Source organism: Montipora foliosa, chromosome 9 (assembly GCF_036669935.1).
Source record: "Montipora foliosa isolate CH-2021 chromosome 9, ASM3666993v2, whole genome shotgun sequence".
NCBI lineage: Eukaryota > Metazoa > Cnidaria > Anthozoa > Scleractinia > Acroporidae > Montipora > Montipora foliosa.
In genome coordinates, this window is record NC_090877.1 from 11,204,771 (window position 1) to 11,232,270 (window position 27,500).

The 27,500-nt window shown below is 42.2% G+C and overlaps 1 protein-coding gene across 1 annotated transcript in view; it reads right to left on the reverse strand.

The window, feature by feature from the left end:
* Nucleotides 1-27,500, reverse strand: part of LOC137971437 (uncharacterized) — a 178,359-nt gene that overhangs the window by 108,384 nt on the left and 42,475 nt on the right. The window contains 15 exon segments of the mRNA XM_068818265.1: nt 2,322-2,990; nt 3,859-4,953; nt 5,681-5,993; nt 6,621-6,812; nt 7,993-8,320; nt 10,733-10,941; nt 13,167-13,394; nt 13,396-13,440; nt 13,442-13,843; nt 14,808-15,940; nt 16,587-16,927; nt 20,230-22,165; nt 24,468-24,640; nt 24,924-25,191; nt 26,526-27,500. The exon segment at nt 26,526-27,500 is cut by the window's right edge and continues 104 nt beyond it. Of these exon segments, the coding sequence (XP_068674366.1) occupies nt 2,322-2,990; nt 3,859-4,953; nt 5,681-5,993; nt 6,621-6,812; nt 7,993-8,320; nt 10,733-10,941; nt 13,167-13,394; nt 13,396-13,440; nt 13,442-13,843; nt 14,808-15,940; nt 16,587-16,927; nt 20,230-22,165; nt 24,468-24,640; nt 24,924-25,191; nt 26,526-27,500 (8,307 nt within the window).

Here is a 27,500-nt window from a genome sequence, read left to right on the forward strand (position 1 = left end):
ATGCATGACTAAGGTGTAATTACGATGACAATGACAACAATAGTGACTTTAGGGAGATAAAAAAAATGGCGACGGCTATAGCAACGACAACGGCACAAAACAATAATAGGGAGCTTAAGCAACGACGACGGCGACGGCAACGAGAACGTCACGAATTTGCATATTTAGTGAGCAAAAACAATATCTTTGCATGCCCTGCACGTGCGTTTTTCAATTTTGTCCATTTCTTTGCCGTCGTCAGCAAAACAACAATAGGGAGCTTAAGATCTACGACGACGACGTCGACTAAAACGCCACAAAACAATGACATCATTGGTTAAAAGAGCATAAATAATCGTGCTGCACGTTCAGCACGGATTTTAGCTCCTATTTTTGCGGTTCTCTGCATGACGACGACGTAAAAACACTAAATTTTAGGTTTTGACGACCACGTGAGCATGCAACAGAGAATCTTTCATTCTCTACCTTCAGTCTGAAACCGCTCGTACCAATTTATTTTTAGGATACTTCGCCCACATTGTACGACGTGAACGAGATGGATTAATCGCGAAAGACTTACTAGAGCAAAGTTCTATTTTGAGGTGACGTTTTCGTCGACGTCGCCGTCGTAGATCTTAAGGTCCCTAATGTGAACGAGATGCTTCCGTGAAGTATACACTTTTCCAGCGAACAATTTTTTGAAACAAACAACATATTTGCTATTAGAGGCAAAAACCTCTTCTATTTCATTACGTGCGTGAAGAGAAGAAACTCAATCGTGTCAAATATGCGCAATATTGCAACAAACTAAATTTCAGGATCAAACCGTTTACATGAAGAACCTTTTCCTTGAATAATGAAGCACAAAATACACGACAAGCTTTCTTTCAAATAATTCTTGGCTGTCACATTTCCAATTATTTTTTTTACCTGGAGACTGTGCAGAGTTGATCACAGATTCACGTAAGGTGTTCGATTCGTTCTCTGTACGTCTTTGTTGAACCCACAAGTTACCAGAGAATTTTCCATTTGGTTTCAGTGTTCTACACAACAGCACACTTGGTAAATATTATTTTACAAATACAGCTCACTTTGATCTCGGCTCGACGGGCGATAGATTGTTGTCGAAGTCCATTACTCGTCGCTTTTGAGATTCCAGGTGTTGGTTTTTCACCGCCTGCCTAGTTTATCCAACTGACTTTCCATTATTGAGCTCCATAAGGGTATATTTTGTTTAAGGATCCACTAACACGCCATTCGCGTTACATGACTTTCGACGCCATTGCAGGCTAAGTTAATGATTCTACTGTGTCCACCAGAGAAATCTACGCAGTTCCACTACCCTCTCGATCCTAAGAAAATACGCGCAGAAGGCTCTATGCACAAAGACACCTCTTACCAGGGGAGTGACAGGCAAGACTTTTACCGACACGGAAGAAAAAATAATAATCACACCGAACAAATGCCACACACTTTCCGACTGGGATTGCCACACGGCAACCCAGTAAATACCCAAATTTAGGTTTTAATGAAGAACGTCAACACTTGAGGATTACTTTTCATTTTCTCCCCTAAAGTAGGCGCCGTTTCGACCAGTGTCACTTTTCGGGAACGATAAAAGGTAAAGGTAAAGGTGAAAGTGACTGTGAGAGTGGCAGAAGCATTGGCACTAGAAATGACAATAGGGAGCTTAAGATTTTACGACGGCGACGGCAACAACAACGCCGCAAAACAATGATATCATTGGTTAAAAGAGCATAAATAATCGTGCTGCACGCGCTGCACGGAGTTTAGGACGGATTCTTGCGGTACTCTGCGTAAGGACGACGTGAAATTACCAAATTTGAGGTTTTGACGACAAAGTGAGCATGCAAAAGATAATCTTTCATTCTCAATTTTCACTTTGTAACTGCTGGGGTACCAATTTATCTTTAGGATACTTCGCCCAAATTGTAAGAAGTGAACGAGATAATATAAACGCGAAAGAATTATGATAAAGCAAAGTGATATTTCGAAGTGACGTTTTCGTTGAAGTCACTGTCGTAGATCTTAAGGTCCCTAATGACAGCGACAGTGGCAGGGACAGCAACGACAACAATGTCAGTGGAAACGGGAATTTGGCAAAGCCAAAATGCGTTCTTGCAAAAGTAAACCTTCCCCCCCCCCCCCCCACCCCGACGGAAACGTGCCTTTGTGAACCTCCAAGCAAAATAGAACTTTTTAGCATCATCTTGTTTTAAAAATTAAAAACTAAAGAGATTTGTTCTCCCGCCTCCACCACTCAAGAAAACAAAGGGCAACGTTGGAGAACTGATGAAATAAATGACGAAAGAAGACATTACCTGTTGGGTTGCCTGTAAGTTCTATTTCCTTAATCTCGTTGAGCCTTGATGGTGTTTTAGACCCATCTTCATTGTCGATTCTTAGAATGCGGTAAGGCTGATTGGCGTTTCTGTTGTTTTGAATATAAACCGTTCCTGCTCCTCCTCGTTCTGCCTGGCTTGTTCCTCCATGGCTTTGATATGACCCAATGAATGTGTAATTCCCGTTGTAGTACACAGCTATACGTCCACCAGCGCCACTGCCTCCGTACGGGGGAATACTAGAAGATCCAGATCCGCCGTTCACTGTTACATAGCCTTCACCATCGTAATTTAATGCACGGATAACGATGCTACCCCCCGCCCCACCGCCGCTCGGATTAACCGCACTTCCGGGTTCTCCATTCGCTTGCACTCGCCCCTCAAGTCTCAACATTTCCGAGATTTCAAACACAATGCGCCCACCTCCTCGTCCACCTACCACGTGTAAGCCATCGCCTCCCCCGCTGCCATACTCCGTAGGCTCGTACATAGAGTCATAAGAATAAGAAGCCTGAAATGCGGCCGATCCCCGGCCTCCACGACCTCCGTGACCTCCACCTCCGGCCCCAGTATTAAAGGAAGTCTGGCGCTTGCCAGCGCCTGGGCCACTTTGAGAGCCATGTCCTCTGTAATCCGCCGTCACAGTGCCTGGTCATGACAAAAGAAAACAAAACGGAAGCGGATGAACAAGCGATTGGTGCCATTTTTTTCTTATAGAATAACACATCTAGAAGCAAAACTTTTAAAAAGAATCAGTATACAAGATACTTGTGAGGCCGTGGATACAGAAATTTATTCCTGCAACGGTTATAATATTTTCGGGAGCAAATCCCACGCGAGTTAGCAAAGGATAATTATTCGGTGTTTGAGTGGCCAATCAGACCGTCGCGCCTCCAACGCCATACACAGTTTATAAAATTCACGGTATATAATACTAATTCACAGTATATAAAATAAGTATATAATACCCGGTAACTTAAGACCACTGTTTTAGTATATACTATTTTAAGATATCTGCAGGTATCGTACAACGTCTAAAGAGAGAGAGAAAAATTTAGAATAAGAGAATTTTCATGCTTATACACCATATGTGGTTTCGCGTTCACACAACGCTTGATTTCTCTGGTAAAGACGGATAGCATGCAAAAAAAACCAAACTGCAAGCAAGTCGGTTGTCTGCCAGTTGCAGTAGAGTTAGACCTGGAACACCGAGGACAAATCCGGCTAATAACTCATACTAGCCCACATATAGAGCAGCAACTATAGTTAACAATTGTTAGCTCTTGTTTGGACGTGTATTGTTTATTTCCATATATTATGATTTGGGCTAACGTGGATCATATGCCGCAGCCAGTGAGTGGACAGAGTGAGATTTGAACCCGATGCACACGCATGCAAACCCAACGCCTGACCACGGGACAAGGTCGCCTCCAAAATTACTGTAAATTACTGGGCTCTACTGAAAATCTAACGTTACCATGGGCGTTGACCCTTATTTGAAACGATACAAATTTACCTGCAACATCAATAGTAGCATTGACCGAGTCCAGATAAATATCATCAACGTTTGCCAGTCCACCAGCATTCACCACAAAGCGTATCATATGTAGACTCACTGGACCATGATCCGGAAGCTTAGTTGTGTGAAGCAGACCAAGTGACTTGATTGACAGATTGGTAAACCGGAAGTGACCAAGCTCCTCGCCAAGTGAGTTTCCGCCGGACCAAAGGAAAAGTTTTCCATTTCTGTCGATGGTGTAGTCATCAGAGTCTAACAGCGTTCCGTTGATTTCCATAAAGACTTCTCGCAATGACAACCTTCGAGGTACTTCTAAAGACGCGTTAAAATACACCAATGTGTTAATAGGAAAGTACAAATCAACAAACTTGAATACAACGGACTGGAAACGCCCAATGTGAAGCACGCCGCTTCGATCACCCCGAAGGGTGTGTGCGTAAAACGTCACATTCTCACGCGAAGCGTCTCCGTAGAAAGCCACGTGCGAGTTGCCGTGAAGATGAAATTCGTCCAGGGTGTATTTGTTGGCTTCATGAAGCCACGTGACTGCACCGATGTATTTTGTATCGCTGTATATTCCCTTCATAAGATGACGAAGCCTTCCTTGGGATTTATCCACAGCCCACGGGTAAGCTAATCCGTAGTTATTTATCTTCAAAACGCGGTATATCACTTTGCTCCCGTTTCTGGTCTCCAAATACACAGTTCCAGAGGCACCCGGTTCAACGCCACTGTCTCCTCCCTTTGTTGTGAGCGTTCCATTAAAATTAACCATAAATGTGTGGTAAATTGCTATGCGACCACCTGAGCCCCCTCCTCCGTGACTGGGAGACCCCGACCCTCCTTTGGCACTGATGGTCCCGTAGCCGTCAAACTCTTCGCAGTCTATCCAGACACTACCACCACTGCCTCCCCCTGCTGTGCTAGGCGGAGGGCCGTCTTCTCCGTCTGCTGACAAATGTCCATCAAGAATCAAATGACGTGTGACAATCTTTATGGCCCCGCCTCCTTGTCCGCCACGTCCACTTCGGGTAATCTGGTTTTTATATGGACCAACGGTGCTGGTGCGGTAATCACCGAAGTACAGGTTGCCTGACAGAGAAACAAATAGGTTCTTTAAAACGATTTTACCCCATGATAGCTTAACGAAAAAAAAAAATGGATCGTAAGCAGTATTTAATACCGAACCAAAAGGAAAACCTTTTGTTCCACCTACGCATTCCTGTAAATTCTCAAAAGAGGTTTCATCAAAGCAGAGTCAAGTATATAAACTGACAGACTGCCATATTTCAACTCGTCGGAAAATGCCTGTAATTCATACGTTATTTATACCCTTGTTGTTGATTTAGTAATGAAATTTCAAAATTACAAGAAACAGTCCCATTTAGGTGCGGTCTGTAGAGTTGTTGCCTAATAAATACGGACAGTAATACGGACAGTGTGATACTTGAGCTCACGTACCATATTCACAGCCAATTTGACGCAAAGGAAAGCTAATTAGGTTCTAATAGCACGCATTTCACAATGCTTAGACCGAGATGAATTTATTAGACCATTTTCGAATTCTCACGGCTGGACTGGATCTAGCATGGAATGGAGGCTAATGCGGGCAAATCTTTTCAAATGCAAATTAATTTGCCCGCATTAGCTTCCATTTCATGCTAAATCCAGTGCAACCGTTAGAATGCGAAACTGGCCTATTGCTTGCATACTGATTGATTACGTGCACCTGTTCTGATTGGCTTAAGTGTGGTTTTACAACACTCAACTGAAAATCTCTGTGTGGACTAAATGATGTTATAAACTTCTTTCCACATACCATAATGCAAACCGTATCCTCCAGCGCTGCCATAATCGAAGGGTTTTATGTAATCACCGTAAAACTGACCCACCCGAGTTACTCCATTTCCTCGTCCCCCGGTCCCAGCGTAGCCAGCTCCTGTGGCGCCTGATGTGCTCCCGGTCCCTTGCCCAGGTCCCTCGGATGGCTGAAACTCGGTTCCAGATCGTCCCTCCTTTGTAACGTAACCAGCATGATTATGACTGAGTTTTCCTCCCGAATTTATCCTAAGCAAATGGTCAATTGAGATGTGTAGCTTATTGTTTGATTTGAAGTGACCACCACCAAAGATCTAGTGAAAGAAGGGAAGAAATAATATTATAGAATATAATTTTATGTGAGTTCTTCATAAACAGATGACCCAAATGACCCGTGAAGTTAAAGCACCAGTTATTCAAATTCTTATAGAAGAAGTTTAGCGAGTGATGCTTCGGAGACTTCAGTTAAAAATGAAGAATTTACTAATGACGAGGAAAACGAGGGCGACTCGGGAAGGTTGTTTTTAACTCCAAAGCCACAGAAATGTTTTAAAAAGAGTTCTTAATGTTTGCCATAGATGGAAACGCAGAACCTTGTTGACACTGTTCTCTTTTTTGCGAATCACAGAATATTGGACTTTGCCACGCGAACGCGCTATTCTTAAAACAAACCTATTTTCTTCTTCATGTTAAAGGAGCATTTCTTTGTCTCGAGTTTTTGAATTCAGGAATTCTGTTCAAAGTGGATGTGTACGATAATTCATAACCCTGTTAAGTCTGGCCTTGAATCAAACGACAAGGTCTGGAACCCAAATACTCTTTTTTAAAGATATATATTCCCACTCTCAACTCTCAGGTCCATTTACCGCGCCTGGCTCTACGAGTTCTGATAACTGAGTTTCGACTGTTATGTCGGACTAAACTAAATATAACACTCTCACCGTCAAGTTATAAAGAGACAAAACGCTCTTCAAGTTCTTGTCAGAAGAATGCAATTCGAAGACTCCCCTGTCTTGGACGTGAAGGGACTGGAGCGAGTATTGCCCAGGGGCTGTGTCCTTGCCAAGACTGGAGTTTGAATCAGTAAAGAACGATCCGTGATCAAAGACGAATAAGTCTTGAACGCCCCAAATCTACAAATACAAAATAGACGGAAAGGTAAGTCAACATTTTTCACATGTCGTCTGCTGTTAGGAAGTTAGTACCCCACCTTCAAGATTTAACAAATTGATGTCAGTTTTTCATGCGTCTGTCCTGTTATTGATCATGAATTGCGTCATAACATTGTCAAAGTAGCTGTGGATCCAAGAGGCAGAGGGGTCAAAATTAAGTCAAAACACGAAAAGAAAGCGAGACAAAAATGCGAGAAACTGCAGTCTCACTTGAGCAAATATTGCGTCATTATCGCATAAATTATAAATTTATGTGTCTGTCCGTTTATTGACAATAAAAATTAGCCAATGAGCGCGCGAGAATTTTTGCATCGTTGTAAAATAATAAATTGAAAGTGTATGCATTATCGGCGGGCGCGCTTGCGGGCGCGTTAAGAGCAAAGAGGCTACGCGATATACATTTGCAGCGCCAAGGCACGAAAAATCGGAAAACGCCTCCCTTTCGGTTGCATTCCATAGTCTACAAATGCCTCTGTTTTAACTCCCCAAGAGCTTCTCAAGTCGTACGCGAAAATGAAAGCAAAACGATGAAAATTGACTAAAAATGAACTCTTATGCGCGTGTTTTCCTCATGTGGCCCCGAACTTTTGCTTGCTTCTTTCTACGTGGAAGTTACGAAATTTGACCGCGATTTGACGAAAAACACTTAAATATACCAAGGAGTCAGCAACGAGGATTTTGCATCCAGCCTTTCATCATTAATTATTGGTCCAAAGTCGTAATGTCCTTCTTCCCGGGAGAAAATGCTACCTCTGTAATTATATTCAGTTTACAAATGGTTAGACTTTCAAGTCTCATCGAATGTGGATTATTGCGCATTGGACACGTATCACACCCTAGATATTAACACTGAATGACATGTCTAGCTGCATGTGGTCAGCCTGACTAGATTACGTTTGAAAGGTGTCTAAGTGAATGAGACACGACAACCAGAGGACAGGCAGAAGACAGACTTTTTGGCGAATACTAGAAACTCCTTAAAATACGATTCACTGATTGCAAGTAAGGAAGTCATCGTACAGGCTGTGATTTGACAATCTATCGCAATCAGTCAGCTATGGTATCATAACTGGCCATCAATCTTAAAGAAATGGCAATAAGGCCGGAAAGATATAAAAGGAACAATAAATGAGGAACAAACCTTTCCTGACGATTTAAAACTGACTGTCTGCAAGAATGCGCGCCTTGGCAGCATCATGCTTCCATTTTCGTAAACACGCAAGCCGAATGGGATGTCGGGATCAGTAACAGCAACAGAAAAATTTTGATTGTATCCTACATGAAGAAAGCCACTCTTGTCCCCATAAAGTCGGTCGGCATGAAAGCCAACGTGGGCCTGCAAACCATTGAGTGGCATAACTGCAAGTTGAGCAGATCCCAGAACAAACACTTCGCTAAAGGTGTGATAATTGGTGCCAGCTGCTGGCTCTATCCATGTTCGCGCGCCGTCAAAACTTCTATGCTTGTACCTGTATAAGCAATGAGTGAAACAAACAAACTAAAGGAATGCCGATAGTATAAAAAAATTCTCACTACCAGGTTGGTTAGGTGACGTACAGTCTGGCTGTTGCACTGAGCGAAACACTGAATGACTTATCCATCTATCTATCAAGGTGTAATTTTAAGTGCTATATCCACCTGTATCTATACATACATACGTTTATTTCACGTCCCCAAGGGGCTTTTCAGTGAGATACAAATACAACAATGAAATACAATAAAATAATTCTATATGAATAAAATTTAAAATGCGCTAAGAAAAACAAATGCCATACTAATGCGGTATTGGATAAATTCAGCTAGCTATCCATTAAGAGTCTTTTCCTTATCAAGGTTTTAAACTGAGCTAACGATTGACTTAACTTAATTTCTTGAGGTAGAGCGTTCCAAAGAGATACCATACGATAGTAAAATGATCTTTGGCCAGTTGCGGTTTTAAATAACGGTATATTTAACAGCTGTGAGTTTCTAGTTTTGCGTGTTGATATTGATGAACGTTTAATGAACTGATCAGATAGATACCCCGGAACAAGGCCATTCATGCATTTAAATGCCATAATTGAATCGCGATAATACATGTGTTGTTTCATGGGGAGCCAGTTGAGTTGTTTGAGAATGAGAGTAACATGATCGTATTTCTTTGACCCACTAACAATTGTACAAGCAAAATTCTGAACAGCTTGGAGTTTAGCAATGTTAGATTGTGAAGTATTGCTCCATACTGAAGAGCAATAAAAAAGTTTACTAAAAACTAACGCATTGATAATAATAATTAAAGTGCGTTTGTCAAAACAATGTTTAACACGATTTATCTGGCCTAGTCGCGACATACAAGAAGCGACAGTTGCAGTGACATGATCGTCAAAAGTTAAACTTGTGTCCAATATAACACCAAGGTCTCTGGCAGCCTCCACTGGAGCAAGCTGTTTTCCAAGGAACGAAAGCTTGAAGTTGCGGGTTTTGGCGGCCCCATGCTTACTGCCACAAACTAGGAGCTTCGTCTTGTCAGGGTTTAACAGTAACTGGTTATCGAAACACCAGTTACGTACTCTTGTAAGATCTTGATTTATTTCTGCGACTATACGTGATTGATCTTGAAGCCGGAAAGACAGCAAGAGCTTAGTGTCCTCCACGTAGCACTGGACAAAACAATGTTGTGGAACTGATGGCAAATCATTCATATAAATGTTAAAGAGGAGTGGCCCTAAAATACTCCCCTGAGGCACTCCACTGGCCACGTGTAGGCGCTCTCCGATGATGCTGTCCCAATCGTGACAACCTGATAGCGAGCGGTTAGATAACTACGAAACCACTGCAAAGCTAAAGGCGAGGCACCGATGTCCTGCAGCTTGACAAGAAGCAAGTTGTGATCTATACTGTCAAAGGCCTTGCTCATGTCAAGCAGAATTACCGCCGTCAAGTGCTTTTTATCAATCGCACTCAATATCATGTCGGTGGTCTGAATCACAGAGGTTTCGGTGGAGTGTTTCTCTTTGTTACCACTTTGTTTGGTAGATAAGCGACCTTTAGAAGTTAGGTATTCCATAAGCTGATTGTGAGCCACTCTCTCGCACACTTTTGATAGAATAGGTAGAAGTGATATAGGTCTGTTATTATTGCTATTTCGTGATCGCCTTCCTAGGGTATTGGTTTCACCTCGGCAATTTTCCACACATTTGGGAAGCAAGCAGTAAAAAGTGAGGTGTTTAAGCATTATCTATCTAAGTGCTATGCCTAATAATGAAAACGAGCCCACAACAAGAACAGAGAAACCGTCGCACTCTAACCAGGATGAAAATTGAACCAACGATCTCCGGATTAGGTCACCATTACCCTACCGAATGAGCCACAAGGTCAGACAACAGCAGACAGTGGGAATGTGAGGTTTCATTTCACGGAAGTGAACACGTAAAAGGAAAAAGACGAGATACGCTTTTTCAAACGTTGGCCGCGTAGTACACCCATGTTAAAGTGTTATATATACCCATGTAATCTATCTGAGCGACAATTTCTGTCCTTGTGTAGGCCCGTTTTCGTCACTAGGGCTAACGTTCAGATGGATTAGAAGGAAATACACTGTGACAAAATTCTGTTGATTTATAAGTGCTACGTGGCCAACGTTTGAAAAAGGTATCACAAGGTATCCCTTCTTTCACTCACTCAATCACTCACTCACTCACTCATTGACCGACCGGCTAACTGAAAAAATGACAGTCCACCAGACAGCCTCGGACAGATGACAAGCAGACTGACTGACTGACTGACTAATTTATTATTTGGCTGGCTGAATGAAATACTAGTTAACCGACTGCCTGACTAACCTGACTGTTCAATGATGCTACACGGAGACATTTCGTTATGAAATATAAGCGGTACAGTACCTGTCTGATACCTCCTTTCCTTCCACAAATATTTCCAACTCAGTCAGACCCGATTTACTGCTGCTATGGTCCCCATACAGCTCAACAAAAACCCGAGTAGCATTTCGTCTGACAGGCATTTCAACATAGGATCCTTGGGTACAACCGTTTGACAATTGGACGTAATTACTTGTGACAGGCACGTCACTGACGCCATCATTTGTGGTAACCTGAGGACGAACATCTTTAGCAGTCAAAGATATTGCAGTGAAGATCCAACATGAGCTTAACCGGAAGTAGGATAGAGGAAGCATTAAGGGTTAAAACAGGCACAATCCTCTCATTAATCATAAAAATATTTCTCGAGGCAATTAGCGCAGTCAGTTTTAAAAGCTTTGTTGAGGCAGTTTTGGTAATTTTAGATTAAAACTGTGCAAAAAGTTTATCAAATCACTAATTCTAACACGCCCAACATTCCTGCTAGCCCAAGATGACATCCAAAACATTTCAGCGGGATGATCTAACCATATAAAATTTTTCCCGTCTTGTTTAAACGCTGCGCCACGCTTGAAAAAGTGGTCGTCCCATCGACAGATACCGAAGAAGAGCACAGTAGGCGAAGACGTTTTGATTAAACTTCAACGTCTTTGAAATGCCAAGCACCGCAAAAATATGCATTAAAATGCATGCCACATGTGCATCACGATCATTTTGCCAATTTTAACTAATGATATTCTTGTTTTGTTGCGTTGTCATTGCCGTGGCCGTCGGTCGTTACTTAAACCCTCGAACCTTAATAGCAGTTAAACAAACGCCGACGGTAACGGTGGTTTCTTTGAAAAGACGACGACGGCAAAGGAAACGACAACACCATCCAGAAAACTATATTATTATATACTCAACAAAATATCTTGTTTCTGATTGGCCAATGGCGAATGCGTAAATAGATTATAGTGAGCAATCCAGGTTATAGAGTGCAATACGGAAGTTGCTATGGAAACACCGGGGAAGCGCCAAATTTGAACACCAAACTGAAAAAAAATGGCTGACAGTCGGTTTGCATTGTCAAACCAAAACATCGTTGAAAAACTCAAAGAAAATGCGAAAAACAAAAACACGGTATAAGCTACACAGACCTGGTTGAATGTCTGGCAAACATGGGCGACTGAAAGAAAACTAAACCCCAAAACTGGAAGAATACGAGCACGAACAAAGTAGCGCGTTTGAGTAATTTTGTTGAGAATATAATAACTAAAAAATCGTATGAACCTGCTCGTGCATTTCGTGATTTCTGGTCACTCGTGATGTTTCGAAAGTTCTCAAATTACACTCGCCTACGGCTCGAGCAATTTTGAGAACTTTCAAAACATCACGAAATGCACTCGCATTTTATCACACCACATTTGAGGTTTTAACAACTTAAGCGTACAAATGCAAACCTTTCATTCTATATTTTTACTTTAAAACTCGTAAACTCGTAAACTACTTTCTCAAATTCCGTAATACACCTCTTTTACCCCCTCCCCACCCCCCCCCCCCCCACCCTCCCACAAAAATAAATGCAAGGGTATTGTTTTCGATTTCTCTTGGGACATCTTTATGTCCCAAGAGAAATCGAGAACAATGATTATGCAAAATTTTGGGGAGCTAACAAGATGTATTATGGGATTTGAGAAAGTAGACAATTCTTTTTAGAAAACATGGTATGAAAAGAGAAACCTTAAATAACAATGACCACAACCGGGTTTTCTGAGCCCGCGAGACTGAGCGCCCCCAGCAAACCATTGTTTTAACGAAAACCGCTGGTCAGCAACCTGGTTCTGGTCATTGCTGTCTAAGGTCTTCCGAATGAAAAGTGATATTTCGAGGACGTCGCCGTCGTCCCTAATAACCAAGTGCACGCTGCCTCAAAGAGAGACAACGGTTCTCTGGTCAAGAGTTCAACTTATAATCCAATTAGACTTTCAAATCTTCTCTTGGAGCTATTGCAGGTCACCACTGAATTAGGTTCAGGAGGAAGTCATATTGACCGAATCCATAAATAGCGGTCAAAAAGTTAGTCTTTTGTTTATGTGCTAATGAGACTCACTAGCCTCGCTCTCAAGCAACATTTTGTTTTGTATTTTGTCTATACAAACGAGGCTAGTGAGGCTAATTAGCACATAAACAAAACAATATTTTTTTAGTCGCCATTTATGCATTCGGTCTATGAGGGAATCTTTGCTGACGTCAGTATTTACATTTTGTTTCATTAAACATTTGACTTTGCTAACAGAATGCATCATACTATTTACATGTTTACTTCAAAAGGTAAAAGGTAAAAGAAACTAGTTTAGTTTAGTGAAATCATCACTTTTAAGCGTTGTAGCTTTGATAAAGAGTTCAGGAGGAAGATATTAACGGGGGAAGACTAAATTTCCATTCATTTCTAAAATAGTTAATAGTTCTTACTTACGCGGAATTTGGGCCGAGCTCCTGTGCAGTATGGGTACAGTCTTATGTGGTTGATAAACATGGATTCCTTCAAATCAAATGTCAGTTTTGTGTACTGACAGTTTGATAAATAGAAATCACATACACCGGTAGACAATACTTGGTCAAACAAATGCGCAATAGCCCATACTTGACAGCTGTAACACGAAGTACAAGAGGAACAACCACACGGGTACAGACTGCAGCTTGATTGTAACAGTCACACCATTTGGTGCTGTATATGTTTGATCGGCTTGGGCTACCCACTGACAGGTCTAAAAGGCGACCGTTGTTCGGAATTTCGTCGTCAAGAGATCGCTGCCCATTATTATCAAGACGAAGCGTTGAAAATCCCACTTCCAGTATGTTTGAGATAAGCAGAGTCCCGGCAGCACCGGCCTCTGCACCGGGAGTAGCACTACCACCACTGGTATCAAACTTTCCTCTATAAGGGTGGTGTGTGTCATTGTTGCCGTAATAAACTGCGATACGACCACCCGCACCTCCGCCTGAGCCTACGCTTCCACTGCCACCACGTGATTGTATTATACCTGTATGGCTTCCGGAGAGAACCTGCGTTTGAATTAAGATGCTGCCGCCACTTCCCCCACCAGAAGCGCTGCTGAAGTCCCGGCTGTTTACCAAGATACCACCATCAACCTAACAATAAAAAATCAACTTGTCTTTGGCATATTCGGTCACTTTCGTCTTTTTGATTGGGATCAACAGAGACAAATAGCTGTACCTTCGTTCGTTGTCATGTCACTAACCCAAACCGCGTGAATACTATCCTAATGTCAAAACCATGGCGCACACAGTTTTCCTCATTTTAAAAACGTTCTGTTGTTATTATTGTTATTATATTATTATTATTATTATTATTATTATTATATATTATTATTATTATTATTACTATTATATCATGTAAAGCACTGAAATCAAATTTACATCAATTTTTTTAAAGTGGTACTGTGATCAAAAAAATCGTTTCCTTTTCTTCTTCAGATTTTGAAAGTGTGTTTGCGTAACTCCTGAATGGCAATTTTTACCTACAGTGTAAGTTTTGGATTTAAAACTGGCCGATTTGACCTGAGAGGGTTAGATCTAGGGAAAGTGACGTCATTTAATCACTGGCTTAAAATTTCAGCGTAGACACGCAGCTTATTATATAGGCAAAACACGACTTTAAAAGTCTGAAAGCCCGAAATTCCGGTGCTGCATATGAATTCTGCCGTGTACACAAGCATTGCACTCTTAAACTAGCGAGTCTTTGACGTCATTTTCGCCTCGATCCAGCTCTCTCAAGATTTCAAAAATGGCAATGCCGGACCATTAAATAGGAAAATCCCTTTTTCAAATCAAGGGTCAAATCTTGGGTCACTTAGTGTTTAGTTAACATAGTTTTGAAATCCAAAGAAAAAAAGAACTGATGTTTTGGTCATAGTACCACTTTAAATAGTTACTTTACTACAAGACAATACAATACAATACAATACAATACAATACAATACAATACAATGCATTACAATAGAGCAACAATATATTAGGGTTAACAATAAATAAGAACTTAACTACAAAAAACAAACTGTGATGAATATTGCATATAATATATAGAATATCATACCTGTAACGTATGTTGAACTTCAATACTTAAAATCCCACCACCTTTCCCTCCGCTTCCATCACCACCACTTCCGTAGTCTCTCGGATAGTACAAATTTCCGTACGGCAGGCCCTTCTTCATCCGGCATGTGTGATAACCCCCACAACTTCCTCTACCACCAGCTCCACCATGCCCTGCGCCCCCTCGCTGCCAGTTGTTCGTTCGCAAGCCTCCTGGTCCTTTGGTTGCTAAGTAACCGCCATCGCTGGCGTCAATATTGCCACCGTCATCAACGGTCAGGTTGACAGCCGATATATTCATATTGACTGTGTTGATTGTAGCTCCGCCTTCAACTGTCAGGACTTTGGCTTGTAAAACAAATGGATCGTTATGAGCGTTGGGACTGTAGGTTCGAATCTGTGATCTAGCCATGATTCTAACAGTCTCGTTGAACTTGTAAGTACGCTGAATCCTCTCCCCAGTCGAACCAGTTAAGTAGCAGTGAAGTGCTCCGCCGTTCAGGATTGTGAGATTTCGTATGTGATCAAGTGTTCCTTCCACGTGAACTGCGATATTGTTCATCTCAGAAATTGGTGCAAGTCCAAGGTATCCACCCTCGTAGACGTGCGCGCTGAAAGGAATATCTAAAAACAGGCGATGCAAATTCAGGACTTGGTTTTGCGAGAGGTGTATCATTCCTGAGCGATCCCCGATCATGTACCGAAAGAACAACGAAGCGGGACGATTCACCGGCTCGGGTGAGATCGCCAAGTGAGCTCCTCCGTATAATTGTAACTCCTCAAAGTGAAAATCATGAGTGCCGTTAGCAAAATGATGGTTCCCTGACTCTGGCATGATCCAAGCACGACATCCGTCTTGTGAGAGATCATTATAGTCTGATATTCTTGTTTGGAGAGGGTGTTGTCCACCATTATCAACCAGCAGGGTCCTATGGGTATGGACAAGGTGATAAAGAAATGCGGTCCCAGGCCCTCCAGCTTCAGTATTAACTGCCCCGCCCTTGGAACCGCCTCGAACCTGGAAGGACCCTGTGTAGGTAGTGTTTTCGGAGAAGTAAACAGCTATCCTTCCACCAGCCCCTCCCCCAGAGTTGCTGCCACCGTCACCGCCAATTACTGTGATGTTTCCAGTTCCTTACAAAACAACAATATTTTAACAAAGCTTTATTTCAAATAACACTTTAAAAAATCACTATAACAGCCCGCATAAGAAGCCTCGATCCACGATTTTTTCGAGAATCGAGGATCGAGAACCGAGTTTTGCGGATTGAGTTTTGAGGGACTGTCAACTTACATTCGCACGGTACTGTAAAGTAAAATTGAGTAAACATTATACAAAATGATTTTCCAGCCTGCAGCCTGAGGAGCCTGCCGTTTAAAAGAAGGCATAAATTCAAATGACGTTAACTTCGTTGAGACACGTGCACCCATCTGGAAAGAGATAATCATTTACAAGCTTGGTGGAGATGAAGTCAGGACAGACGAATGGTAGTCCATTCCATGTTTTCATATTCTCTTTATTGTTGGTGCAGGTCCGCTGATACTTGTCCTCGAACATTTATGAAGATCAGTGGTTTCACGAAATCAAGCCTCGCAAAAAAAAAAATACACCTTTAAGAGAACTTAACAATTTACGTCCCTTGGGTAAAAGGTGCGCATAAATTCTAAATGCCAAATCGCATGAACACTTTCTCCTCAGTTTTTTAAGACTCTCTTTGTTAAGACAACCAGTCGCACATGCTTATCACTAAAAAAATCGGCCGGAGTTAAGATTCCCTACCTTTCATCCGATAGCAGTGCATCCAGATACTCCCTCCGCTGCCTCCTCCGCTACCAGAATCCCCGCCAGGGTCCGCGTTTGCCGTGACTTCCCCATCAATTTGAATGACATTCGTGGCATTAAACCAGATTATACCGCCTCCTCTTCCAGAGTTTTGTCCGCCACCAGAACTTCCGAAAACTACAGGCTCATAGAGATCGCCATATGCTGTTCCAACTGCCGGCATGTGCATTCCCCGTCCTCCTCTTCCGCCGTACCCAGCTCCGGAGGAACCGTGAAGATTGAATGAACCCATACCTGGATTGATTATCCCGTGAAGTCCCGATCCTTGAGGGTGAGTCCTACCCAAAAAAGTCAACAGGGCAAGACAAAACATTAATTTGGTAATAGAATAAAAATTTAACAGATTGTAGCTTTTAACTGAAACGATTATGATGTAAATGAAATTTCTATTCCGTTTTTCCGCATGTGTTTCCGTAATGTTGAAATTCGTGTGCTGTGACTAAGCAATGCAATTTTTTAAACTGCGTAACATAAAAAAAGCTGCCTTGAAAAGGCATCAAGCGTTTAATCTGTAGAGAAAAAAACAACGCTAAACGACATATGACCCATGGATGAGCAACTCAGAATTATATAATGATTTATGATTTCTTATTAATTCTGGATTGGTGCTTACTTATAATCTTTCTTTTTCCTATCTCAGTTACTTATGAGCTATTCACTACCAAGCCGTTAAATATTAAGTGTCTGCATTTGTCATCCTTGTTTAATCTCGCTACTCGGTAATTGGGAAATGAAGCTTCTCTGATGTGCCAAGGAGGGGACCTCTTAGAATAAGTCCTAAATAACAAAATAATACCTTATTTAACCACCTGTCACCTGGGATCTACACAACTCGTTTAAACATCAACGTGAAATCAAATAAGACATTGGTTTTTGAGGAGAGGGGAAACAGATTTACAGGGAGAAAAACCGCTCGGAGCAGAGAGAACCAACAAACTCAACCCACCTATGACGTCAAGTCTGGAAATCGAACCCAGGCCACATTGATGGGAGGCGAGTGCTCTCACCACTGCGCCATCCCTGCTCCCAGGGTTTTTTGAGGTCTCCTCCCTACTTAATCAGTTTATTACCCTAATATTTAGCACTTATTGAATGAGGCTGAGTAGGATATCCACCGAGGCCGAAGGCCGAGGTCGATAACACCCTCTGAGATAATCAGTGATTGCTTCCGGCAATTCTATTTTTCAATAAAACCTGGATCTAGAAAAATGCAAATCTCCATAAAAATCATCTTTTTGATTTGTGATTTACACGCAAAACGAAAAATATTAAAGCTTTTTGGTCGATCTCACTTGAGTTTAAACACCTGAAATAACTGTCACTTTTTTTAGATAAAGTGGACTTGTTTTAGGATTTCTCTCTGATGTTGCTGAAGTCAATTTCTCGTCTATTTTCAGCTTTTGCTTGTGTCAGTCAAAATAGAAAAATGTCGACTTTTTTTCCGCTTTCTCCGTTTGACCTCCTCGATTGACAGCTGACAAAAAATGGAGCGAAACTCGTCTTCTGTGCTTCTGTGGAGGTGAAGATGGCGAACTGTGTCAAGATTAAGATGAACGAAAAGTTGATAAGGCTTAAGTCTTCGACTTTTACGGTGGAATTTACGGTGGAAAACAATGCAATGATTTTCAAACTTGATGTAAATCAAGGGATTTACTACTAGAGGCGTTTTTTTCCGTGATGCGATGCTGATTGAACCTTTCTTGCTATTGAGCTGAAATTCGACCGCTTTAAAGTTTGTGCGCTGGGCATCTGGCCAGGGGGAGAGTTAAGATTTGTTCTTAGTGGCTTTGTTCTCCGGCAAGACAGTGGGATACTCAGGTAATTAATTACTCGGCGAAATTAGTTCGGCAGAGCCCCTCGAGGACGCGGGTTGTGTTGATATTGGTTGACTTGGCTCGCCATTCACGAAGTAAGTCTTGTCATAATCGTCCACGTTAAAAGACCCCGTTTCTGTTGATATTATTATCTCTCCTTCTTCTTTAAAACAAATATAAATGCCTTCATTTACATCAAGTTTGGAAATCATAGCAACGTTTCCCTCGGTAAAAGTGAAAGGCTAAAACCTCATCACCTTTTCATCCACCTTAATCTTGACGCAGTTCGCCATCTTCACCTCCACAGAAGCACAGAAGACGACAACGTTCTGTTCTGAGTTTCTCACCGTTTTCTGACAGCTGTCAATCAAGGAGGTCACGCAGAGAAAGCGGAAAAAAGTCGACATTTTTCTATTTTGACTGAAACAGGCAACATCTGAAAATACTCGAGAAATTTCTCGTCAGTGACGTTTTTGCAAAAAGCGAAATAAAGCAATAACTTAAGAAAATTAACTTCAGCAACATCAGAGAGAAATCCCTAAAAAAACCCCACTTTATTTGAAAACAGTGACACATATTTCAGCTTTTTTATACTCAAGTGAGATCGACAAAAAAGCCCTAGTATTTTTCGTTTTGTGTGTAAATTACAAATCAAAAAGGTGATTTTTATGTAGTTTTGCATTTTCAAGATCCAGGTTTTATTGAAAAGAAGAATTGCCAAAAGCGATCACTGATTCGAGATCTGCAGAATTCTTCATATCCTACGAAAGCCGAATTCAATAACCGCTTTATTATCCATTCAAAATATTTGTAATATTTTCTTCCCTCAAATTTGTAAACCTACTCGCAGCCATTTCGCTCTTTGTTTTTCTGCCCACCAAATATAACACAACCTCGTCCCCAGGTTTCTCGGTCAACGGTTCAATAATCTGCAGTGGGCCGCATTTTGACGTCGTTTTCACGTAATCGGTTCAATAATCTGCAGCGGGCTGCACTTTTGACGTCACTGGTTCAATAAGGCAAAATTCTTTCCAAATTTGGTCAACAACAGCCGGTTATGGTGAATTATTAAATTCTCAACCTCGGATAATGCATTTCGCGTGCTCTGATTGGTTCACTCAATCTCGGTTATCAGCTCATATACCTTGGTTTGACCTTATATGGTAAATGATTGCGTTAAGCGTCGCTAAACTAAACATGTTTTCGCCGGAATGCGAAATTACTCTTTGAATAAAGCCAAAAAGGAGAGAAAAAACTTTTCTTGTGGAAAGTTTGGATCAATTCCGACGTTTAGAAGTACGCGAAAAGGCAAGAAATGTTTTTGTGATGAGCCTGCGTCTGTCTGACAACAAGGTATTACACAACATCACATCAGTTCTCATCAAGTTTTTTTTCGATTTCGCTCGGATTTGCTCGCTTTTTCCGCTCGTATTTCGTACTTCCAAATTTATGGAGTTGCAGGAATTTAATAAAACAATTATTCCATTCGCGCTTGTTGGATATGAGACTGGTTATAGCCAACTCGGCGCTACGCGCCTCGTTGGCTATTTACGATCTCATATCCAACGCGCGCTTATGGAATAATTGTTAATTATGCGTGTGGTCTTAACCAATTAGAAACGAGGAAATATTTTGAATGAATAATAATATTTATTATGCGTGTCGGTGGTGAATAAGTGTTGACTTGATCAAAACGCAACATTTTAAAAATATATTTGGATATGAATTCATTGGAAAAGTAGCCATACGGAGATCATAAAAAATACCTGTTATATCCCTGTCCGTTAGCCGTCATCAGTCCGCCATCGTCAATCGTAATATTCTCCCCGAGTATAGTCATCCTTGTGCCATGGAATAATCCACCTCCTTCGATAAAGAACGCTCTTGCAATAATGGTGATTCCATAGTGAATAATTGGAGAAGTAAAAGCGCGCATAACGCCATTATCCTGCACTCGCACGGTGTCAAACTCGAACGAACTGTTGGTTTGGTTTGCTGTTCTTCCACCGTCGTACATCCAGAATGCACCGCCATGATGTAACGTTAGGTTTTGAATGTGGTCGACCATTCCGGAGATAAACAATGTCACACCATGGACTTCGGTGTACGGAGCCAGACCGAGGTAACCACCAGCATAAACGTGCAGGCTGAAGGGAACGTCTATTTCCGGGCGGTGTAAATCCATGACTTGATTTTCGGAAACATGGAGAGTTCCGGTGCGATCTCCAATCATGTAAAGGAAGAATAACGATGCATTCCGGCCAACAGGCTCGGTGAGCAATGCTAAATGGCCTCCCCCATAGATTTGAAGTTCTTCGAAGTGAAAATTACGACCCTTCCCGGCAAAATCGTGATTTGCTGACTGCGGTAGGATCCAAGCTCGGCAGCCATCGCGTGTCAAGTCCTTAGGGTCTGCTATGGCTGAAACCAGCGGTTTCTGTCCTCCGTTATGGATGAGCAGTGTGCGATGTGTGTGGATCATGTGATAAAGAAATACGGTACCCGGTCCTCCCGCTTCAGCCTTGCACAAATCCTCTCTTCCAATCTGACATCCAAGTGCCGCTCCCCCTCGTGCTTCATACACGAAGTAGGTTGATGTCTCATTGACCTCAAAGTAAATTGCTATCCTCCCGCCTGCCCCCCCTCCCCCAGGGGCTCCACTGTAGGGGGATCCAGCACCTCCATTAGCAGCTATTCTTCCATAACCCTTGATTTTCTTACAGTACATCCAGATACTTCCGCCACTGCCACCGCCACTTCCGGGCAACGATGTTGCATCTTCGCCATTGGCCGATACTAATCCGTCAATATCAATCAATCCAGTGACGTTCATCCATAACATGCCCCCACCATTACCCCCTCGGGAACTAGATGATCCTTTGCCACCTGCGCTTCCAAATATGTAAGGTTCATACAGATCACCGTAGGCAAAACCAGTGTCTGGGGTACCACCTGTCAAGCTTCCCCGACCACCACTTCCACCATGTCCAGCTCCTGATGCTCCATTAGCGTCAATACCATGACCAGGATTTATAGTTCCATGGATACCGTTGCCTTGGTAACCATGTGATGTATTGTAACCCAGGCCATCAGCGATCAAAGAGCCGCCATCGTCGATGGTGATGTTTTCCGTTATGAATGTGAGGCGCGATCCTCGTACGAGTCCACCTCCTTCAATAAACACCGCACGGGTTGTGAAAATGAGATCCGGGTCTTTGACTGGTGACGTAACACAATGAATGGCTCCAGTGTCTTGAACGCGGATGGTATCAAACTCATACTGGTTCTCTTTGACACGATTCTCTGTTCTCCCTCCGTGATTCAGCCACAAAGCGCCTCCATGATGAATCGTCACATTCTCAATGTAAGCAAGAACTCCACGCACGATAACTTCAACGCCATGAACTTGTGTGTATGGAGCGAGACCAAGAAAACCCCCGCTGTAGATTTGAGCGCTGAAAGGAAGATCGATCTCGGGTCTTTTCAAATCCATGACTTGCTTATCACCAATGTGGATCATTCCGCTCCTATCTCCGATCATGTATTTGAAGAACAGCGAAACGTTCCTTCTATCGTTTCCAGCGCGGGGCCATATACCCATGTGAGCCTTGTTGTAAATTTGCAACTCTTCGAAATGAAAATTATGTTTGTGGTCTGCAAAATGGTGGATTCCTGACTCCGGCATTATCCAAGCTTTTCCACCTTGCAAGAAAAAAAAAAAAATAAAAGTCAACGTGAAAACCGTTTCCCAAGGCCCTTGATCGATTATTTCAAAAATCACAATCTTTTCCCCTTCGACACGCAAGATGCCTTTTGTTTGGCGTTAAATACTTAGGTTAAGTGACCGGACATGGATTCGGCTAAAAGCAGGGCGACTTTGGTGTAATTCCGAATGAAATAAATACAAGTATATCTTTCACCTTTGGTGTAATTCCTTTAAAGTTTTAGCACTCTTCTCATCTTAGTTTGTGAAAAAGGCCAAACACGCTTAGAATTAAGATAACCTTACAACAGACGTTCAAAAGTCGTGCGCATGTATTCAGTGGTCGAAAGTCATGATGCACTACTACTAAGTTGCATGCAAAGGTGGTAAGTAAAAATCGTAAAATCTAAATTGTCCTTAAGTTGTCGTATTTAACGCCTGTTAGTCTAACCAAGCTTCAAGCAACTCGGCCTAGATTAAAATCCACCGGTGTTCACTTCATTAAATAATTGTTAGTTAAATTCAACTATTGGTTAATTAAGGTAAGAATGACATTAAAACACGATAAGACCGTGGACTCTGTCGTCGATTGAAGCTGACAACACTATTTCAGGTGAAAGAGAGATTAAGGGATTCTCGTACTAACCTGGACAATTTAAGCAATTGTGTCTTATAGACACCTGAAAAATTGAGGTGGCTTCAATGGAATTCGAGACCATGACCTCCAGGATGCCGGTACAAGGGTTTACCAGCTGAGCTATGAAACCACCGACACAGTTGGCAGCAGGTCAATTTGTTGGGCTCATGTATACCCGTGAAAGGACTCGACAAAATATATGTATATATTTGAAAAGCGGCCTATAGACGAAAGAGAGTAGCGACCCTCGCACTTATCAGAACAATTCCTTTCACGGGACCACATGAGCCCAACAAATTGACCTGCTCTCAACTAAGTGGCTTCGTAGCGGAGCTCAGGCGCGCGAGAAATGGGAAATCCGGGGACGGCAGTGTTCGGGCAATTTTCCTTGGCGGGAAATTGCGTAGAAGCGTTGCATTTGACAACCCGCGTTTCTCTGGCGGGAAATCATATTATGCTCAAATCAAAGCCAGTTTAGCTAAACGATTTGTGTTGCATTGGTTCTGAAGGTTTAATCTTGACAAAAACCAAGGACGATAGCTATCATGCCAACAGGTAACAGCAGAGTAAATGCAACAGGCAGAAGACAGGGTTCATGTGAAGAGCACAGAGAAAGAGAGCTGCAGAGAGCAAGAATGAGCAGAGAAAAGAGCTAGTGAAGAGGATCGTCAAAGGGAGCGAGTTAGGGATAGAGAACGGAGGCAGAACGGAGCGGGAAAGACACAGACATAGGAGGCAAAATTGTGGCGAAGAACATCACCAAGTGGAATGAGAAAGGTCTAGAATAAACAGGAAAGGCAACATGAAAGAAAAATTCAGAATTGGAGGGAACGGCAGCAAAACAACAACTTGTTTACAGAGGTAAGTATTCACTAAGCGTATTTTCACATCAGTTTAAAATGGCGCGATGGGTAATTTTTATAGTCGTAAGCAAGTAAGATTTAATTTCGTAAGCTAACCTCAAGATTCGTATTGCATTTCTTTTTTGTGCAATAATATTTGCAAGATCCCTGTTGTAATTATCCGTTCTTTCAAATTCCGTGCTGTTGGATTTTGTCAAAGACGTGTCCAATCAAGTAGCGTCGCCTGTCAAGCAGTCGAAACAATAATTGGAGTTGCTTTGTCCCGCTGTCCTTCGCATTCTCAACTTCATTGCGCCCGTGACCAAAAGAAGTTATTCGGTTTTAGGCGGATCTTCGCTCACAGTTTAGTTTCTGTAACTTGTTAATAAGTGCACGAAGAACATTTAATATAATTTCGGCGTTGCGCGTTGACAGAGATAATGCAGTTTGCTCATTACCATGCAGGAAATGTCATTTATTTTAATTTTAAAGACGATTTTTTGTTCTCGTGATTTAGTTAACTTACCCGAAGTACGGTTTTTACTTTTTGTGGATCGAGACGTTCTTTGAGCGTATAAATAACCCGGGAGCTCTGCTTTTAGGCTTGGCTAAATCTATGTATTAGTCAGTTGGTAGGGCATTGCACGGCGTCGCAGACGTCATAGGTTTGAACCCCTTTGATACCGCCTAAATGTTTCAGGTGTCTAAAAAGTGACAATCATTTGAATTTTCGAGAAAAGTGCGAGGATCACTTCTCCCTTTCAAAACTTGACAAAGTTACTAAATCATTTAATTACGTAAAAAAGAATGTTTAGTATTTACCTTCTTCATCTAGTTTTGCGTAGTTTATGTGTTTATTTAGTGGTTTGCCGCCGTCATTATCAATAAGCAATGTTCGATGGGTGTGAACCAAGTGATACAGGAACACAGTCCCGGGTCCTCCATTCTCCACATTCTCCAGTCCTCCCTTTGCTTTCCCTCCGTGCGCTTGGTAACTAGATAGAAAGAAACCACCACATTACTATAAAGGGCATAATAGCTGGAAAAATACCATAACACACAAGTCATCTGAACGCAGGCAACTTTAAAATTAGTTCATTGCGTGCCTTAAACTCTGACTCGTAAATCATGATTTCGATTTGACTTCCAATTTGAGTTCCTTATCTCAGCGCATTTAGCAGGCCCGGGTTCCAACGAAGCTTATGAACAATAAAGTACTGAAGAGCAGGACCTTCTACTTACAGTACAATGCTTATTACCTGAAGTAATGCTTATTACCTGAAGTATGAGAAAGTATCATTCTGATAGAAGTAAACGGCAATTCTTCCTCCCGCACCTCCTCCGCCGTGGTGATATGAAGCCTCGGGAGATGATCCTCCATTTGCTGTGATCTTTCCGTAACCTTTGATGACGTAACAGTGAATCCAGATGCTGCCACCACTACCCGCACCCCCCTCAGGAAGGGAATCAGTACCATCAGCAGAAAGGGCTCCATCGATTTCCAAAAGGTAAGTTACGTTCAAAAAGATTGTCCCACCGCCAACACCTGAAGCACAATTCGAGTCGAAATACATTGTAGAGCGTTTTTATATCTAATTCCTGAAGCAAACTCGCAACCGCTTCGATATGCTCCGTGTTTTTATTAAGAGTCTTTCACTAAACGTTTAATAAAACAAAACGTTTAACCGGTTAAAGCCAGTCAAAGGTAGAGTGGTTTTCAATTGAGTGTAGAAAGTAATTAGCGAAAAGGCCATTTTCGAGTTCATATCTGCCTCCCCTTCAAAGCGAGTCTAAGTGAACGGTTTTTCTTATGCATATTAGTTTTTATTCAGATGTAAAGTAGAACTAATTACCATCACAAAAACTTCGCACTTAGGCTCGCTTTGAAGAGGAGGCAGACGTGAACTCGGAACTTGGAGTCTCGCTCTGTTGTGCGACCCCCACCACAGCCCGTTTCTCTGTTGCGGTGAAAGTGATTAAATAAATAAATAAATAAATAAATGGCCTATTGCTTTGGTTTTGCATTACTTCACTCAGTGATTGGTTCAAAGTTCTCGCGTCATTTTTTCAACCAATCAGAAAAGGAACCAAAACAAATTGAGGCTTCCGCGTGCACATTTTCCCGCGCTTTGTGTCAGCTACGTGTAATTACTTCGAGTTTTGATTGGTTTACTGGATTGTCTCCGTCCTTTTTGATCGGCCAAAGTAATTACTTTGGTTTTGGGTGCCCTTTACAGTCTAAGCCTTAGCGTCCTATTTCTAGTAATTAGGTAAGCGCAAGTGTTTACGTTATTTTTTTGGGGCACTTTGTAACCTCAATTGTCTGAATTTCCAGACAACAGCGATGTTGAAGTTGGGGATAGGAGGGGACACTTGTTGAAGATTATCAAAATCGTCGTGCATCTAATTACATACATTCCTGTACATATCTGACACAGTAGCTTATGACCAGGAGGCTGCAAACTCCCATATCTATCTCTTTGAAGTTACTGTTTGCTTAGACCGTCCACATTTCACTTACATCTAATCAAGAAAAGATACGTGGATGTGAAGCCTAATAATAACTTGAGAAAACGATGATGAGTTCAAGGTAAGTCCTTGTATCCTCAAGTCGAACAGACGTTTCCCTAGCTTTTACTTCAGGTTCAAATGCATATCATCTGGGCTCACCATGCGTTTTGAGGGAAGAATAAAAATAACTAAGATTCAGTATGGTCGGTACGGGACGGGACCATTTCTTACGTAGAGGTATTTGTCACAATTGCTGAAACCTTCCGTGCTTAGTAATATATACAATATGAGCGGGCAGATCTTAATCACATTAAAGAAAATGCTGAGCACACAAGACATTTCCTTAAATTCAACTACACATATTCTTACCTGCTCTGCCAGATGCCCCACCTCCACTACTTCCAAACTCCACCGGCTCGTACATGTTCCCGTAGGGAATTCCAACCTTAGGTGTGTTTCTTCCCCGCCCTCCGGTTCCTCCGTGACCCCCACCGGAAGCACCAGATCCCGTTCCAGGACCAACCCCTTTGTTGATTGTTCCGTGAACACCCTGTCCTGTTCCATCTGACTGCTTGTACCCGCCTCCGTTCACTGTTAGATGGCCTTCTGTGTTGATGCTAATGTTTTCAGCAAGGATTCTCAGATCACTGCTGTCGACTAGTCCTCCACCCTCGATGTGCAATACTCGCACGGTCAAATTCATTCCGTTGTGGGTAACTGGCGATGATATCATTTCTAAAACCCCTTCGAACTGCACACGGACAAACTCAAACTTGAAATCGTTCTCCAACGCTTCGTTTCCAGTTCGCGAGTTTTCCTTCAACGACAATAACCCACCATGATGCAGTGTGATGTTCTTAATGTAAGATATAACCCCATCTACGTGAATCTCAACTCCGTGAACTTCCGTTGAGGGAGCAAGCCCGAGGATTCCACCGCGGTAAACTCGAACATTGAATGGTAAATCAATGCTTGGTCGGATCAAATCCATAGTTTGGTTATAGCCGACGTGAATGGTACCGGAGCGATCGCCGATCATGTTTCGGAAAGAAACTGTAGCCGATCGATCATGCGGCTCTGTTAGTATAGCTAGCTGGGCTCTTCCATAAATTTGCAATTCTTCAAAGTGATAATTTTGATCCCCAGAAAAGTTATGATCCCCAGAGCTGGGAAGAAGCCAGGTTTTACCTGATATAAGATCCGGTTTTGAATAGTCACTGATGATGTGATGAGCAGCGGGAATGGCTTTTCTTCCAGCATTAGTTATTAGTAAGGTCCGGTGCTTGTAAATAAGGTGGTACAGGAACACGGTTCCCGCTCCCCCGGGAAGAGCATCCCCTTGTG